This window comes from Photinus pyralis, unplaced genomic scaffold (genome assembly GCF_008802855.1).
Source record: "Photinus pyralis isolate 1611_PpyrPB1 unplaced genomic scaffold, Ppyr1.3 Ppyr1.4_LG9, whole genome shotgun sequence".
Lineage (NCBI taxonomy): Eukaryota > Metazoa > Arthropoda > Insecta > Coleoptera > Lampyridae > Photinus > Photinus pyralis.
The window spans coordinates 8,320,049-8,336,056 of NW_022170878.1; the positions used below are offsets into that span (position 1 = coordinate 8,320,049).

Below are 16,008 nucleotides of genomic sequence, written 5' to 3' on the forward strand. Positions count from 1 at the left end.
TGATGACTATCTTAATCCAGATAGCGCTTCTTCCCCAAGTGTTTGATACCAGGACAATAGAAGCTCATCCTCTAACTGGTACAATAACCTTCACCGGAAGGAATTGATACCAGATAAAAGAGAAATGAAAGATTTTCGCCAGTCTGTAGCACTGTCTGTTCATCTGTAATCCTAATATAACGGCTTTTTCCGCAAAAGTTTGATACCAGGAGAATAGGAAGCGCATATTTCTCCCTGTAATTCTGCCACGATAGAGAACTATCAAGAACACCCTTCTGGCGTCCTGTAATCCTGTTGTAAGGATTTATAGTTCAAAATTTAATACAAGGAAAGCATAAAACTCGCTTTAATTCAACTTCTCTGTTCTTGATACTGTGACGTAATAGTTTTCCTAACAGGAATCTGTAAACCTGGAACACAAAGCTTTGTCTGACTTTCTCTAATCACATATATAGCCAATAAGCTGTTCGACAAGAATTAGTTACCAGGAGAATAGAAAGCGCAATCCGTATACTTCTCCAAGTAACTTTTGGACAAGAATTTTAATACAAGAAAACCGAGAATGCAAGTTATTGACCAATGAATTTTTTCGATTTTGAAATTTGAAAAATAGTACCTTCCGGAGGTCTGAACTCCTGATAAAATAATTTTTCCGGCAAGAATTTTATTACTAGGATACCAGAATGGTCAATGTAGGTTTCTGGATTCCTTTAATCTTGATATAATAATCTCTTCACATGAATCTTAGTACCAGGCAAACAGGAAGAGCAAGTTAATTACCTGTGAAACCTTCTGGCACCTTGATATAATAATTTTCTCAGCACGAATTTTTTACCCGGAGAATAGAAAATCTTTGTCAACGACTTTTATATTTACCCTTTTTCATTTTTCTGCTCCTGATACAACAGGAGAAATGTGTGACGAAAAGGAAAAAATAAATGAAAAGGTATTTGGCAGTAAATTTTAAATTTTTCGCGTCTCTGCTCATTATTCAATATATTTAAAAGTATTAGGACAACATAATGTGTGAGAAGGTTTTTCTTCAATATATTATACAGATTTTTACATTTCTCTGCTGTAGATACAATGTTTATGAGAGAAAGAATTGGGACTATGGTGTATTTTTCAATTAATTATGAGATTTGTATTAGGAGAACATGACACGATAGCTGCCAAAGTTAAGTGAAGATTTACACATACTCCATAAGCAATTTGAACGACATCTCCATTACCCTTGTCTTGTTTGCAAACGCCATCCCTACGACAGTTAGCCATCTTCCGTCGGGCAGATTAGGCGGGTAGGAGGAGCAATCAATGGTGATACCGCTGACCTGGTACGCCACCTAAAAACTGACACTAATTGAAAGACATACAACTTCGAAGGGGTGCTCTTGCATTTTTTTTCACCGGCCACGTAAACGGGGGGCGGGAGTGCTCCATGCAAAATTTTTGGATTCCAAACAGTTGCCACTGTATAATACTCTTGAGGGGCTTTTCAATGTGCATTATTGTTATTTTGTAGCCGTTTTTCACCCACTTTTTCGTCGTGAAGGTCATCTGCGACAAAAGTGCTATGTAAAAAGACCAAAGGGCAGGTTTACCAACTTTGAAGCTGTCGGGTAGATCTATTTTGAATAAATTCGTGACGCTAATGACATTTTTAAAGGTGGAATTGTGATCGTAGATGGAGGCACGGGCAGTCATACAGCGCTCGTCTACGTAATCCACTGTGGCACTCTCGAAGGTGATCCTGCATTTGGGGCCCTAAAATCCTACCACCTTTAGGAAAAGGTACGCTTAACGCAAACTTACAAAGGCGTAGCTGAGCGACAACAGCGATAGAAAACGGAGGGTTCTCCAGGTTACCATTGCGTTGTTGGTTCGCATTGTGAAGAGTATAACGAGACTTTAATCGCTCTCGCTTTTGGTTCACTGCCATATCACTTAATAGTCGCATTTCAATCGAAACGAACTATAAATTATACACCAGCCGTTAATGGTGTGGTTACTGGGGCGTGGGATGCCCTTGGTGGTCTAAATAAAATTATGCCTCTATTGTGAAAGGAGGAGAGGGCAAGATTTTACACAGATTCTATCTTAAAAAAGTCAGAAAAACCCTTAGAAAATTGAAAGAATGCATCTTGTGTGTTATGTTCTCCTGATACATAATTTAATTAGCCAAATAACGAATCTGAAAGAAACCTGCTAATAGTACCCGTGTTCTCCTCCCTCTGCTCATAAGGAATTACAAGAGCGACTAAACTCTATACAGTAGATTGAGAAATAACTTTGCAGCTATGTTCTCCTAATACCTAAGATATTAAACTGCAAGGGTGTCCTAAAAACGGTTTATTAAATTGAGAAATACACTTTCGCGTTATGTTCTACTAATACTTAAGGTAATAATTCGCAAGAGCGACTTAAAATAGATTGAGAAACACACTTTTGCGCTATGTTCTCCTAATACTCAAGACTACAATTTGCAAGAGCTGTCTGAAAACTGACCGGTAGATTGAGAAATACACTTTTGTGCTGTGCTCTACTAATATTCAAGAAAAGAAACTGCAAGATCGACTTAAAACTGTCCACTAGATTAAGAAATACGCCTTTGCGCTATGTTTTCCTAATGCTCACGATAAGAAATTGCAAGAGCGGTATAAAAGCTGTCCAGCAGATTGAGTAATACCGTTTTGCGCTCTGTTCTCCTAATACTAAGAAAACGTCTTTTTTATGTTCTATTCGTCTCCATAGCTTCCATAGCTATAGCAAAGTCATCCACGAATAATTACAGCATAATCCTGAAAACGTCTCAGCAAGTTGAGAGAACCCTCTTGAATGTTATGATCTCAACTATGCAATTAGACAGTTATAGTATACTAATATACAATTTTATCTAACAATATTTGCAGCAGAAACGTAGGGACGTCTCAGAAAGTTGAGAAATCCCCCTTGAACGTTATGTTCTCCTGATACTTAAGACAGCTAAGTGATTAAAATGTTATAATAGACTAAATTTCAGAAGTTGCTACCTTCTAGAGCACCGACAAGGGTCGCCTAGCTCTAGTAACGCATTGAGATAACCCCTTTGAAAGTTATGCTCTCCTGACACTTAATTCAACTAGGCGATTGGAGGGTGTTGTAATACAGAAAAATGCAGAATGAACGAAATCATTTAAGAATAATTGCTGCAGAAACTTAGGAACACCTCGGCCTTTGAATGTTATGTTCTCCTGATACTTAATGCAAATATGCGATTGGACAGACTAGTAAGCAGGAAGCTAATTTCTAGAGCATCGACTAAGACTAATTGCAGAAAAACCGTAGGAGCGCCTTACTAAAAAGAGAAGTAGTCTTTCAATGTCATCTCCTGGTACTTAATTAAAGTAGGCTAAAAAGCCTCTGAATTATAATGCTTTTTAGTCGACTGACATCTAATTAACTTCAAAAAAGATTCTAGATTATGTTTTCCTACTACTCAATCTAATATTGCACAATGAGATTGTTGCGGCGAACTAAAGTCAGAAAATTAACCAGCATTTTCCGTTGACGAGTAACTGCAACATCTAGAAAACCTAAAAAAAGGAAAGCGATATACTTACCTGAGTATTAGGAGCAGAAAGACCTGCTCGCATATTTTTTCTCCTGATATGTTTTTTTAAAAATCACAGTACTCTATTGAAGAAAATTTGTGGGTCATAGAAAAAAACATCATTGACCATGATGTTCTGCTGGTAACCAGATAGTCTTTGGATTAAGAACGAAAAACACCTCTTCGTCCTTCATGTTAACCTGATAACTATAAAAACCTTACAAGAGCTTTCGAACATACGTTTGGAACAGAAAACCTCCTCACAAATTATATTCTCCTAATACAAGATTTGTAAAGGATTATCAGGCAGACTTTTCTCTACCTGAAAACGTATTTTTTCCTGCAGGGTAGGTTTCACCCCCTTGAATTGTTGTGCAAGCGAATATATCCGCTGGATCTCAGTTTTTTAAGGTTTAATTTGTCTGCCCTTAAGGTTTTCACCCCTTTATGGCAAATTCCCCGCTCGTATAAGGGAATGGGGGCAGACTTCTTACTTATTCTCTACCTGAAAACGTATTTTTTCATGTAGGGTAGGTTTCACCCCCTTGAATTGCTGTGCAAGCGAATATTTCGCTGGATCTCAGTTTTTTAAGGTTTAATTTTTCTTGCCCTTGAGGTTTTCACTCCCTTATGGCAAATTCCCTGCCTTATAAGGAAATGGAGACAGACTTTACTTATTCTTTACCTGAAAACGCATTTTTTCATGTAGGGTAGGTTTCACCCCCTTGAATTGTTGTGCAAGCGAATATATCCGCTGGATCTCAGTTTTTTAAGGTTTAATTTTTCTTGCCCTTGAGGTTTTCACTCCCTTATGGCAAATTCCCTGCTCTTATAAGATAATCGATACAGACTTTTTACTTATTCCATACCTGAAAACGTATTTTTTCCTGTAGGGTAGGTTTCACCCCCTTGAATTGTTGTGCAAGCGAATATATCCGCTGGATCTCAGTTTTTTAAGGTTTAATTTTTCTTGCCCTTGAGGTTTTCACTCCATTATGGCAAATTCCCTGCTCTTATAAGATAATCGATACAGACTTTTTACTTATTCTCTACCTGAAAACGTATTTTTTCATGTAGGGTAGGTTTCACCCCCTTGAATTGTTGTGCAAGCGGATATTTTTACTGGATCTGAGTTTCTGAACTTCATTTTCAATATCATAAAGTTTAAGCGTTTGCTTTTAAAAAAGGTTTCACTCCCCCGTCGAAAACTTCCCCTTCGATATCACTGGAGTTTAAGTGTGACTTTTAATATTTTTGCTCTAAAACGGTTTTCACTCCCCCGCGTGCGAAAGGGGTCTTCTCCCTTCAGGGCGGGGTTCACCCCCTTGAATAGTAGTGCAAGCGAGTTTTCTTAATGTGTCCCCTTTGGGAGGTTTTCAGTCTCTCGTTGTACGTTTGTTTGTACTATGTTTCCCTTTAGGCTAGGGAGTGAATCCCTTGCATTGCATTGCAAACGAATTTCTTTGCTAAATCTAGGTTTTTGGACCTTTAATACCACTAGAGTTTAAACAACACCTTTTACTCTTGCCCTTAAAAAAGGGGGAATAAAAGCGCGCCTTTCATAGGTTCTCTCCTCTAAAGCGCATTTTTTTTTACTTTAGTGTAGGTTTAACCTTCTTGAAGCTGGTTCTGAATTTCTGAACCTTTTTGGTATCTACTTTGCACTTCTTGTGTCGTAAACTTTTGAAGATTGGGGGAGGGGGTAGGTAAACACACGTTGTACCCTTCATGGTGTTCTAATGAAAGGTCTAATCGAAAAGAATTGGTTTCTACAGACTGTACCTGTTTTCCGCGACTCATTTTGGTGTTCAGACTTGCTCATAACCGCAAGAGTGGAGGGTCGGAGCGGGGTACTCACAAAGGGACAATTTGGGCGCCTGGAAGGTCAAAACCTGCATCTACTAGGTATACATTCAGTGAAACTACCCTCAAGGTGCAGTTGGAATATCCGGACGAGACATCTACTGGCGATGTGAAGACTCAGTTGTGAATATCTTGAAAATGGAGTGTCGGAGGTGGGTATTTACAAAGGGAAAATGAAGTTTTGCGGAGAATTTCTCTAAGGGTTTGCATTAAAAAATGCGCTTTATCTGCGCAAGAGTAGCGGTTTCTTCGTTTTCAGGGTAGGTTTCTAGATTAAGCAGGTCGTTTCCTCTGTGTAAATTTCACGCATAAAATCGCAAAAAAAGAAAATTAAAATGAAAAACGTTCGGCCTTAAAACTTCGTCCACTTTAATGACATCGCTTCTTAATTTCTTTAAACGACCCCATTAAAATTCGCATGTTGTGATTAGTCGAAGCGTTAAGGTACTAAAACCCTCATTACCCCTTTAATTTTTAATAAAGCGCACGAAACGCGTCCATGACGTGAACGATTTATATTTCTCCGGGCCGGATCCAAAAGGGCATCCGTCGAAGGCACTCGTCATCGCGTCCAATTAAAAAATTAGATCGGCTTGCATCCTCAACCCCATCCCTCTTGTCCATTCGTTTGATTGTTAATTTGTAGGTCATCCAATTTGAATAACCTCTAATTAAATTTTCTTCTCCCGCGCCCCCTCCGCCCGCTCTCCTATTTAATCTAATGAAAGCTTACACTGTGTTCGCAAATTGAAAACAACATGAATGGAAAACGTTCCGGTTCTTTCCCTTCTTTAATTACGTGAATTAATTCTATTTTTATGTTGGGCGTATTGCAACTTTTTCCCGGACAATTGACTATGAAGACTATGAAGATTGTAACAATTTTACAGGGACGAAGGGTTAAACATAATCTTGTCATTTAAACAGTGAAGTTTCGGGTTTAAACCAGGAAACCTGCAAATCAAAAACCTAGACCCCGAACCTAGATCCGGATTCGCAAAGACGAATTTCAAATTCCACGCCCGAGGAATTGGGGAGTTGCACCTGAATCTTTATTTTTTTGGCCCACGTACCCCACCCTGTGGCGCCCCAATATTACAGCCAAGAGCAAATTGTTTTCTAGTCTATAACTTTTGATTGAGAAGTCTGATCGAAAAAGTACGAATTGATTTGGATTCTACGCACCCAAATTAATACAAAAAAGTGTTTTCCAGAGAAATTTTGGTGTAGTCGATTTTTGTAAAAAAGGCAGGTTATACACTGCCTTTTTTGAGCCCCGAAGAAAAAATTGTCTGAGTTCGACCGGGAAAAAACATTTTCTTATAGAGTTTGGCCCGTAGAATCCATAATTTCAATTGGTTCCAAGATTGGGCTACTAGTTCAAAAGTTACAACCCTTTGAATTTTTTTTCGAAATTGGTTTCTAGTCTATAACTTTTGATTGAGAAGTCTGATCGAAAAAGTACAAATTGATTTGGATTCTACGCACCCAAATTAATAAGAAAAAGTGTTTTCCCGAGAAATTTTGGTGTAGTTGATTTTTGTAAAAAAGGAAGGTTATACACTGCCTTTTTTGAGCCCCGAAGAAAAAATTGTCTGAGTTCGACCGGGAAAAAACATTTTCTTATAGAGTTTGGGCCGTAGAATCCATAATTTCAAACAGTTCCAAGAGTGGGCTACTAGTTCAAAAGATACAGCCCTTTGAATTTTTTTTGGTTTCTAGTCTATAACTTTTGATTGAGAAGTCTGATCGAAAAAGTACGAATTGTTTTGGATTCTACGCACCAAAATTAATAAGAAAAAGTGTTTTCCCGAGAAATTTTGGTGTAGTCGATTTTTGGTAAAAAAGGAAGGTTATACACTGCCTTTTTTTGAGCCCCGAAAAAAAATTGTCTCAGATCGACCCGGAAAAAAAATTTTCTTATAGAATGTGGCCTGTAGAATCCATAATTTCAAACAGTTCCAAGATTGGGCTACTAGTTCAAAAGTTACAGCCCTTTGAATTTTTTTTCGAAATTGGTTTCTAGTCTATAACTTTTGATTGAGAAGTCTGATCGAAAAAGTACGAATTGTTTTGGATTCTACGCACCAAATTAATAAGAAAAAGTGTTTTCCCGAGAAATTTTGGTGTAGTCGATTTTTGGTAAAAAAGGAAGGTTATACACTGCCTTTTTTTGAGCCCCGAAAAAAAAATTGTCTCAGATCGACCCGGAAAAAAATTTTCTTATAGAATGTGGCCTGTAGAATCCATAATTTCAAACAGTTCCAAGATTGGGCTACTAGTTCAAAAGTTACAGCCCTTTGAATTTTCGAAATTGGTTTCTAGTCTATAACTTTTGATTGAGAAGTCTGATCGAAAAAGTACAAATTGATTTGGATTCTACGCACCCAAATTATTAAGAAAAAGTGTTTTCCCGAGAAATTTTGGTGTAGTCGATTTTTGTAAAAAAGGAAGGTGAAAATTGTCTGAGTTCGACCGGGAAAAAACATTTTCTTATAGAGTTGGGGCCGTAGAATCCATAATTTCAAACAGTTCCAAGATTGGGCTACTAGTTGAAAAGTTACAGCCCTTTGAATTTTTTTCTAGTCTATAACTTTTGATTGAGAAGTTACAGCAGGAACTCTTGAAGGTTGACGCGAGAAAACTAGACACAAATTGGGAGCGAATGGACCATCTTCGGGGCGGGAGAGTCAGAATCGGCTGGTCCTTTCCCATTGAGAGAAGTGGGCCAATTCTTCTTTTTCCCTGGGCGGTGTTCTATACCCCCCATACCCCCGGTCGCACGTTTTCGCGCAATAATATTACAGCCAGCAGCATCTTTTGACAATTTTCCAATACTTGTAACCTACCCTCTCTCGAAGTTAAAAAATTGGTGTCAGCTCGAAGTATTTTTGAGGAAAACTCCAAGGGGTCTGGGGGTTATTCCATACCCTCCAAGAGAGAAGTATTTATGACCCCTTCGGTGGCATGCTCTCAGCCAATAATATTACAGACAACTTTTCGTGTTCTGTATCATTTTAACCGTCTGTTTGTCCAAATTAGATTGTGTACCTACCAGGAGTGCACAACACGTAAGGAGGTGTTTCTCAATTCTCGGGAGCCTTTAAACCTTCTGTTCCAACAATTCTTGCTCGATTTTATCATCAAAAAAGTATTCTGCGTCAGAATTTGCCGTCCACTGCAACCCTAGTTAAGAGTATCAGGGGAGCATAACACTCAAGAAGTTACTTCTTCTATATATCCGAAGAATATAAAGGGCGAAAATGTGTTTTTACTCCAAATAACAAGTGCACCTCGGAAGGATTCTGTCTACCCGGAAAACATGATTGACGAGGAAGTATTTGACATATTTCAACATCATTTACAAATCGTGTATCAGGAGAATATAATATGCGGTTTGCTGTTACAATAAATCCTTGGGATTACTAGGACACCAGAATGGACGTCGGGGTATACCTTCATTATGTTCTCCTGGTATTATCCAAAAGAAAGCAGCGAAGAATAGCTGGATGGCAAAAAATTGGGAAAGTAAGATGCTCCTCAAGGTTCCGTATTTGGACCACTAGTATTCTCGCTACACAAATGATACAGCCAAGGGCAATGTTATCGTTATCCTACGCTTCGCTGCGCTTAATTTTAGAGTAGTTTCAATATTGATTTGGATCTCGCTATTACTTGCCGCGAACACATAATGAGGGAGGATGGTTTCAAATGCGATTGAACCACCATTAGCCTCGCGACTGTGACAATGTCGACGTTTCGGGGTCTCTACTTTATGCTGATATGGCACTCGCTTCGTGCTTTTGTAGGTAACGAACCAACCAGGCGTTCAACGTAAACGGTGAGTTTTAGGGGCCCAAGTGCAAGATAACCATAGAAGAGATCACCGTAGACTATTTAAATGAAAAATATATGACCTCCAGCGTCGTCGTTTATGCCAACAACTCGACACGCGATAACGTTTTCGATGTCACGTACTTATTTAAAATCGATCTCCCTGAAAACACCCGGGTGGGTAACGGCGGCAAAGCTACGGTACTGGTAACGATTGCTTTTGCAGATCTCCTTCACGACCATGAAATTGGTGAGAAATACCTACAAAATACCGGTCATTCGCGTGGAGAAGTCGCTCAAGGGCTTCCTGGAGATGGAAGCGTTTGGAATTCAGAAGTACTGCATGGAACGCTCGCGACCGCCTCTCGTCTGGCCGATTAAAAAAAACGCAAGCGCGACCCTCTCAGATTAAACGTAGTCTTGATTTAATACGTTTAGGTGCTCTATAACTTGGCGGGCCTCTCCATCGACTGTTCGACGTACCCGCCGAATTTGCCAGACGGAAAGTGGTTGGACATCGGCGTCTTGTCGTTCGCGAATAAGACGAAGCTGGGCGAAATGTCATTTAGAATGCTCATGGAGTACGTCTAAAGCATTTTTTGTAGCATCTATTTCCATTGTAAGTTGGTCCTTCAAGCCGAATTGGAAGGAAAAAGATGTTTTGTAGTAAATTTTTAATTGTTACATATAATATAAAGGTATGGATAACAAGTATGGTATTATTTGGTTGGTTCTAAGAGGGAGCGAAATCTCACTTGATCTTGATCCATTGGGAGATGTCTTTATGAAAAAAAAATTGAAAAACCCGCAGGCTTTAACAGCCTGTCTCCATCCAAAGAATTAAAAAAAATCTAGAATGAACTCTTAATAGAAAGGGTTTATCCTTTGCATCAAAAATCAAAGGAAAGGTTGGGAAAGTTACTATAGAAAGACTCTCTTCTTTGAGGGGGTGGCCGAATTATTCTTTTTTTCCTGCACGGTGGTATGCTTTGAACCAATAGCGTTCCATCCAACAGCACGCTTATTATCATTTTTGAGGCTAGAAACAGTTTCTTTCCTCCCCTATTTACAAATTATCATTAGAGTGGGTGCTGTAAACAAAGTACCAGGAGAACATGTTGGGCGAGAAGTTTATTTTCATCACATTGCTTTGACTTTAGTCCTTTCCAACCTAGTATCAGGAGAGCATAACGTGCATGGAGGTGTTCCTGCTTCTATTACGTGAACTACGATTTTATATGGTATTATGCAATTTCTCTAGCTACCAGGAGAGCACGATGGACTAGGAGGTTTTGTCCATCAGTAAGAGAAATACTTCGGCGTCTTATTTTGGCCTAAATGTTTACCAACCCTGTTTCAATACAAGAAAATGTGCTAGGCGGTCCTTCTAAGCGAGTGACATAATTCTACGCGGATTTGAGAAATGGGGGGGGGGCACTTCATAGCTACAGCTTCCGTTTCCCAAGTCAGTTGCTTGTGCACTGCAGCCATAAATAGATCGTCCTTGAAGAAAAGACTTGAAACGGTTTCGGTGAGGAGGGGGGGGGGGTATGGAATCCCCAGGGAAAGTGGCCCAACTTTTGTTTTTTTCCTGGGTGGTATTCCATACGCTTTGACCCCCCGGTTGAACACTCTGTAGTACAGCCACCCTGCCACCAGCATCTTTTGAGCATTCTCAAGGCTATTGCATCCTTGCATCCTCCTCCCCCTCAAAGTAACAAAATTGGGGAGGGCTCGAACTATCTTAGGGGAAAACGAAACACCGGGCGGTGTGGAGGGGTAAAGGTACTCGATTGAGTCGGAAGGATTAGGATTTAATGACCCCTTCTTCCAAAGGAATGTAAGACATTTTTTTCCCTGGGAGGTGTGCCCCCAGGCCCCCCCGGTAGCACGTTCTCTTGCAATAACGGCACGACGATCAGCATCTTTTGAAAATGTTGGCGGAACGCCGTCGTAGCCTTCTATCCTCTTCTCTGACATAATATCGCTGTGCCGAGGTGGGTATAGAATCCCACCCCCCCCTCCCTCGTCCTCGTTAAGAAGTATTCGATTACCAACTCATGAAAGTTGGAGAGAGTTTGGAACAGATATGGTCGGAAGGCTTCGGAACAACACCCTCTCTTTCGAGGGAAAGTGGTTCAATTCGGCTTTTTTTTCTGAGGGGTATTCGATACCTCTTAGACCCCCTCCCTCCCTGTAGCACGTTCTCTGGAAATAATATTATAGCCATCAGCATCTTCTTCGTTCATTTTTTTGACAAGGCGATCCAATGTTTGATCTTCACTTCGTCAAAATACATAATTGGCGAGTCTCTAAATATTTGGGGGGGGGGGTTATCACCGGTATGGAATACCCCCCAGGAAAGGTGTACCCTAGGGGGAAACAAGTACCATTTTTTGTGTACACCAAAAATTCAAATTCAAATTAATTCCCGTTAATTCAAATTAATTCCCGTTAATTTAAATTAATTCACGTTAATCAAATTAATTCCCGTTAATTCAAATTAATTCTAAGCGGTGTACACCAAAAATTCAAAGTTGTTTCCCCCTAGGGTGTACCCGATGACCCACTCACGAAAGTTGACGTGAGCGTGTTTGGAACAGGGTAACACGGGAGGTCTTAATGCCCCCAGGAAAGAAGGGGCCCAGATCTTTTTTTTCCTGGGGGGTATTCCATAACATCCAGGGTCACGTACTCACGCGATAACACTGTGGACATTAGCATGTTTTACAATTTTGAGGGAAGGTCATCGGATCCTCCTCCCTCCCAAACTTACTGAATTGGGGAGGGCTTTAAATATTTTATGGAAAAAAAATAACAACGATGGGCTCGGAATAGTATGGAATACCTCCTAGGAAAGAAGTATTCGATGACCCACTCTTGAAAGTTGTAATGAGAGTTATTGGGTCGAAAGGGTTAGGATCGAATGCCTCCCCCCTTTTTAAGGGAATGTGGATATTTGGGGGGGGGTCCATATTTAGAGCCCTGGCCAATTTTATATCTTTGTAAAAGGGGAGAACACAAGGCTGCGATGGCCTAAAGATTGTCAAAAGATGCTGTAACATTACTGCGAGAGAACTTGGCACCGAGAAACACTAAGAAAAAGAAGAAGTAGGCCACTGTCCTTCGAAGGGGGGGGGGGGCATTCGATTCTAACCGTTTCGATCCAATCTGTTCCAAATTGTCAAAAAATACTGATGGCTGTACCATTATTACATGAGAACGTGCCACCTGTGGGTTTGGGTGGTATAGACCCCCCCCCCCCCGCCCCGTGAGAAAAATTGCCCCTTTCCTTCGAAAGGGAGGATCGTTCTGTCCTAACCCTTTCGACCCAATCTATTCCAAACTCACTTATACCAGCGTTCATGAGTGGTTTATCGAATGCTTCTTTTATGGGGAGGTATTCCATACCCATAGTGGTATGAAACACTCCCCCCCCCCCCCTTCCCCCCAGGGAAGAAGTATGCGATGACCCACTCGTGAAGGATGGCATGAGAGAGTTTGGAACAGGTATGGTCGGAAGGCTTCGGTAAAAAACACCCTCTCTTTCGAGGGAAAGTGCTTCAATTCTTCTTTTTTCTCTAGGGGGTATTCGCTACTTCTCAGACCCCCTCCCCCCCCTGTAGCACGTTGTCAATATTGTAGCCATCACCATCTTCTGAGAATTTTTGTGGGAAGGCCATCGCATCCTTCTATCCTCCTCTCTCTCAAAGTTACAAAATTGGGGAGAGTTCTAAATATTGTGGGGGAAATTGTAGGGGAAAACGCAACACAGGAGGGTGTAGGAGGTATGGAATACCTCTCAGTAAAGATGTATTCGATGACGCACTCTTGAAAGTTGTTATGAGAGGATTTGAAACAGATTGGGTCGAAACGGTTAGGATCGACATCCCCCCCCCCTTTCGAGGGAAAGTGGCCTGCTTCTTTTTTCATGGGGTTTCCCGGCGCCACTTCTGTCACAGTAACGTTACAGCATCTTTTGACAAGGCGATCCAATGTTTGATCTTCACTTCGTCAAAATACATAATTGGCGAGTCTCTAAATATCCCCGGTATGGAATACCCCCCAGGAAAGGTGTACCCTAGGAGGAAACAAGTACCATTTTTTGTGTACACCAAAAATTCAAATTCAAATTAATTCCCGTTAATTCAAATTAATTCACGTTAATTCAAATTAATTCCCGTTAATTCAAATTAATTCACGTTAATTCAAATTAATTCCCGTTAATTCAAATTAATTCACGTTAATTCAAATTAATTCCCGTTAATTCAAATTAATTCACGTTAATTCAAATTAATTCCCGTTAATTCAAATTAATTCACGTTAATTCAAATTAATTCCCGTTAATTCAAATTAGTTCACGTTAATCAAATTAATTCATGTTAGTTCAAATTAATTCTAAGCGGCGTACACCAAAAATTCAAAGTTGTTTCCCCCTAGGGTGTACGCGATGACCCACTCACGAAAGTTGACGTGAGAGTGTTTGGAAAAGGGTAACACGGGAGGCCTTAATGCCCCCAGGAAAGAAGGGGCCCAGATCTTTTTTTTCCTGGGGGGTATTCCATAACATCCAGGGTCACGTACTCACGCGATAACACTGTGGACATTAGCATGTTTTACAATTTTGAGGGAAGGTCATCGGATCCTCCTCCCTCCCAAACTTACTGAATTGGGGAGGGCTTTAAATATTTTATGGAAAAAAAATAACAACGATGGGCTCGGAATAGTATGGAATACCTCCTAGGAAAGAAGTATTCGATGACCCACTCTTGAAAGTTGTAATGAGAGTTATTGGGTCGAAAGGGTTAGGATCGAATGCCTCCCCCCTTTTTAAGGGAATGTGGATATTTGGGGGGGGGTCCATATTTAGAGCCCTGGCCAATTTTATATCTTTGTAAAAGGGGAGAACACAAGGCTGCGATGGCCTAAAGATTGTCAAAAGATGCTGTAACATTACTGCGAGAGAACTTGGCACCGAGAAACACTAAGAAAAAGAAGAAGTAGGCCACTGTTCTTCGAAAGGGATGGGGGGGGGGGGGGGTCATACGATTCTAACCGTTTCGATCCAATCTGTTAAAAATTCTTTTATAACTTTCATTTGTGGGTCATCGAATATTTCTTTCCTGGGGGTACTCCACAGCTTCCGGACTCCCTGGAGTTACGTTTTCTAAAACCCACCTCAATCTTGTAATTTGCCACCGGTATAGAATCCCCCCTCCTAGTGATTAAAAGAATTGTCCCTTTCCCTCGAAAGGGATGATCGCTCTATCCTAATCCTTTCGATCCCATCTGTTCCAAACTCATTTATACCAACGTTCATGCGAGTGGTTTGCTTCATTTCTTGGGGGGGGGGGGGGATTCCATACCCATGGTGGTATGAAACTTCTCCCCACCCCCTTCCACCCCAGGGAAGAAGTATGAGAGAGTTTAGAACAGATTGGGTCGAAAATAATTCAGAAATCAAAAAAATGGTATTCCCGTGTGACAATGCAAGTGTTCTCGAGGATGGGGGGATGAAAACTGATCAGTACGAAAGTTTGAGGACCGCTAGTTCCCAAAGAATAAAATCCAGGAGAGCCATTTTTATTGGACAACAAGCTCAAGTGTGGTTAGACGTAGTCCATCCGCACTTTCCAAGTCATATTCGCAATGATAGATCTATTTGGTAACGAAATGGATTGAGTAACACGCCATTTTCCGTCCGGGAGGTTTGGCGGAATCTTCGATCCGTCCATATAAAATCCGGTGAGCCGATAGAGGGTCTAAAAAGGACGTACAACTTAAGCCCAAAGATGGCGGTTACGTTACGTTCGTCTTCAAGGGCCAAACAGCCGGGGGTCTCACTTGCTCGTGGCACAATTCGTAAATCCCGAACGCGTTCATCTCCAGAAAGCTCCTCATTGGCCGTTCGATGTTGAATATGAGGAACTTGTAGTCGTTCTTCGCCCAGCGGGTCGCCTTTACGCGTATCTGAAAGCGAAAAGTGGTGGAAAGTGAGCGGGTTAAGATGTTACTCGCCTTTGTGCCTTCGGGCAACTCCTTCTTCCAGAGGAAGGTCACGTTGGCGCGGTTTTGCGCGCTCCCTTTAACCTCGTAGACTGCACCAACGATCATGGCGTGTCTCTCATCCAAGCCGTCAATCTCCAGATCCTCGAAGAGAATTCGACATTGCTGCGAAACATTGTGTAATCTCCCTCGAGGGAGTGATAGCTTACCGAATTTAGGCAAGGGGGTGTTATCGAAACCAAAATGGCGAGGAGCGTGAACATCTTCATCGTGGAGCCCGAGCGATTAGAACTGAATATAAAGGTTGGACGAATAGAGATTGTACAAACCGGAAGCGCGCCGTTGATGATCCATTATCCCGGAAATCGCGCCGCATTATCTCGGCGATCTCTAACTTAGTCAAGGCTTTTGCAGCTTGCAATCGCTTCCCCGATTAAAATTTGAAATGAAAGCACTTCGCGAACTTTGCAATCAATCAATACGTTACGCCGTCGCCGACACTTCATCGAAACTGGATAATTGTTTCCGTAGAAATTGCAGCCCGTTGCCTTTGCCATGCACCGTGCGAAACTTTTCCAATTTGAACGTCAAACAGAAGCGTTAAGCGACTGAATTACGAGAGCATGTTATAAATAGTAAATAAGACGTCGATCCAGCAGTTGACAAAATGTTGAGTGAAATTCCATTACCTCTAATAGGAGGCGTTTAGTCTTAAA

The 16,008-nt window shown here is 40.9% G+C and overlaps 3 protein-coding genes across 6 annotated transcripts in view; 1 reads left to right on the plus strand and 2 right to left on the minus strand.

Moving 5' to 3' along the window:
* The window catches only part of LOC116180612 (sex peptide receptor-like), a 561,029-nt gene that overhangs the window by 443,662 nt on the left and 101,359 nt on the right, over nt 1-16,008 (plus strand). The window lies entirely within an intron of this gene.
* LOC116180768 lies at nt 1,191-1,935 on the minus strand. Its single transcript, XM_031500893.1, has 4 exons — nt 1,813-1,935; nt 1,606-1,764; nt 1,408-1,557; nt 1,191-1,343 (listed from the first exon to the last, which is right to left on the minus strand). Exons 1-4 carry the CDS (start codon nt 1,885-1,887, stop codon nt 1,191-1,193), a joined length of 537 nt encoding a protein of 178 aa, XP_031356753.1. The 5' UTR covers nt 1,888-1,935.
* Nucleotides 14,896-15,565, minus strand: LOC116180770. Its single transcript, XM_031500896.1, has 4 exons — nt 15,502-15,565; nt 15,305-15,457; nt 15,095-15,256; nt 14,896-15,048 (listed from the first exon to the last, which is right to left on the minus strand). The coding sequence occupies exons 1-4, from the start codon at nt 15,559-15,561 to the stop codon at nt 14,896-14,898; spliced, it is 528 nt and encodes a 175-aa protein (XP_031356756.1). The 5' UTR covers nt 15,562-15,565.

Excerpts from the sequence above, each read along its gene's own strand:
- LOC116180768 (XM_031500893.1), bottom strand. The coding sequence starts at position 1,887 with ATGCGAACCAACAACGCAATGGTAACCTGGAGAACCCTCCGTTTTCTA. Across the intron at positions 1,558-1,605 it reads ATCTACCCGACAGCTTCAAA|ATGACCTTCACGACGAAAAA; the intron begins GTTGGTAAACCT and ends CTTTTGTCGCAG. Across the intron at positions 1,344-1,407 it reads GCCCCCCGTTTACGTGGCCG|GTGGCGTACCAGGTCAGCGG; the intron begins GTGAAAAAAAAT and ends GTCAGTTTTTAG.
- LOC116180770 (XM_031500896.1), bottom strand. The coding sequence starts at position 15,561 with ATGAAGATGTTCACGCTCCTCGCCATTTTGGTTTCGATAACACCCCCT. Across the intron at positions 15,257-15,304 it reads AGTTGCCCGAAGGCACAAAG|ATACGCGTAAAGGCGACCCG; the intron begins GCGAGTAACATC and ends TTTCGCTTTCAG. Across the intron at positions 15,049-15,094 it reads TTTGGCCCTTGAAGACGAAC|ACCCTCTATCGGCTCACCGG; the intron begins GTAACGTAACCG and ends CGTCCTTTTTAG.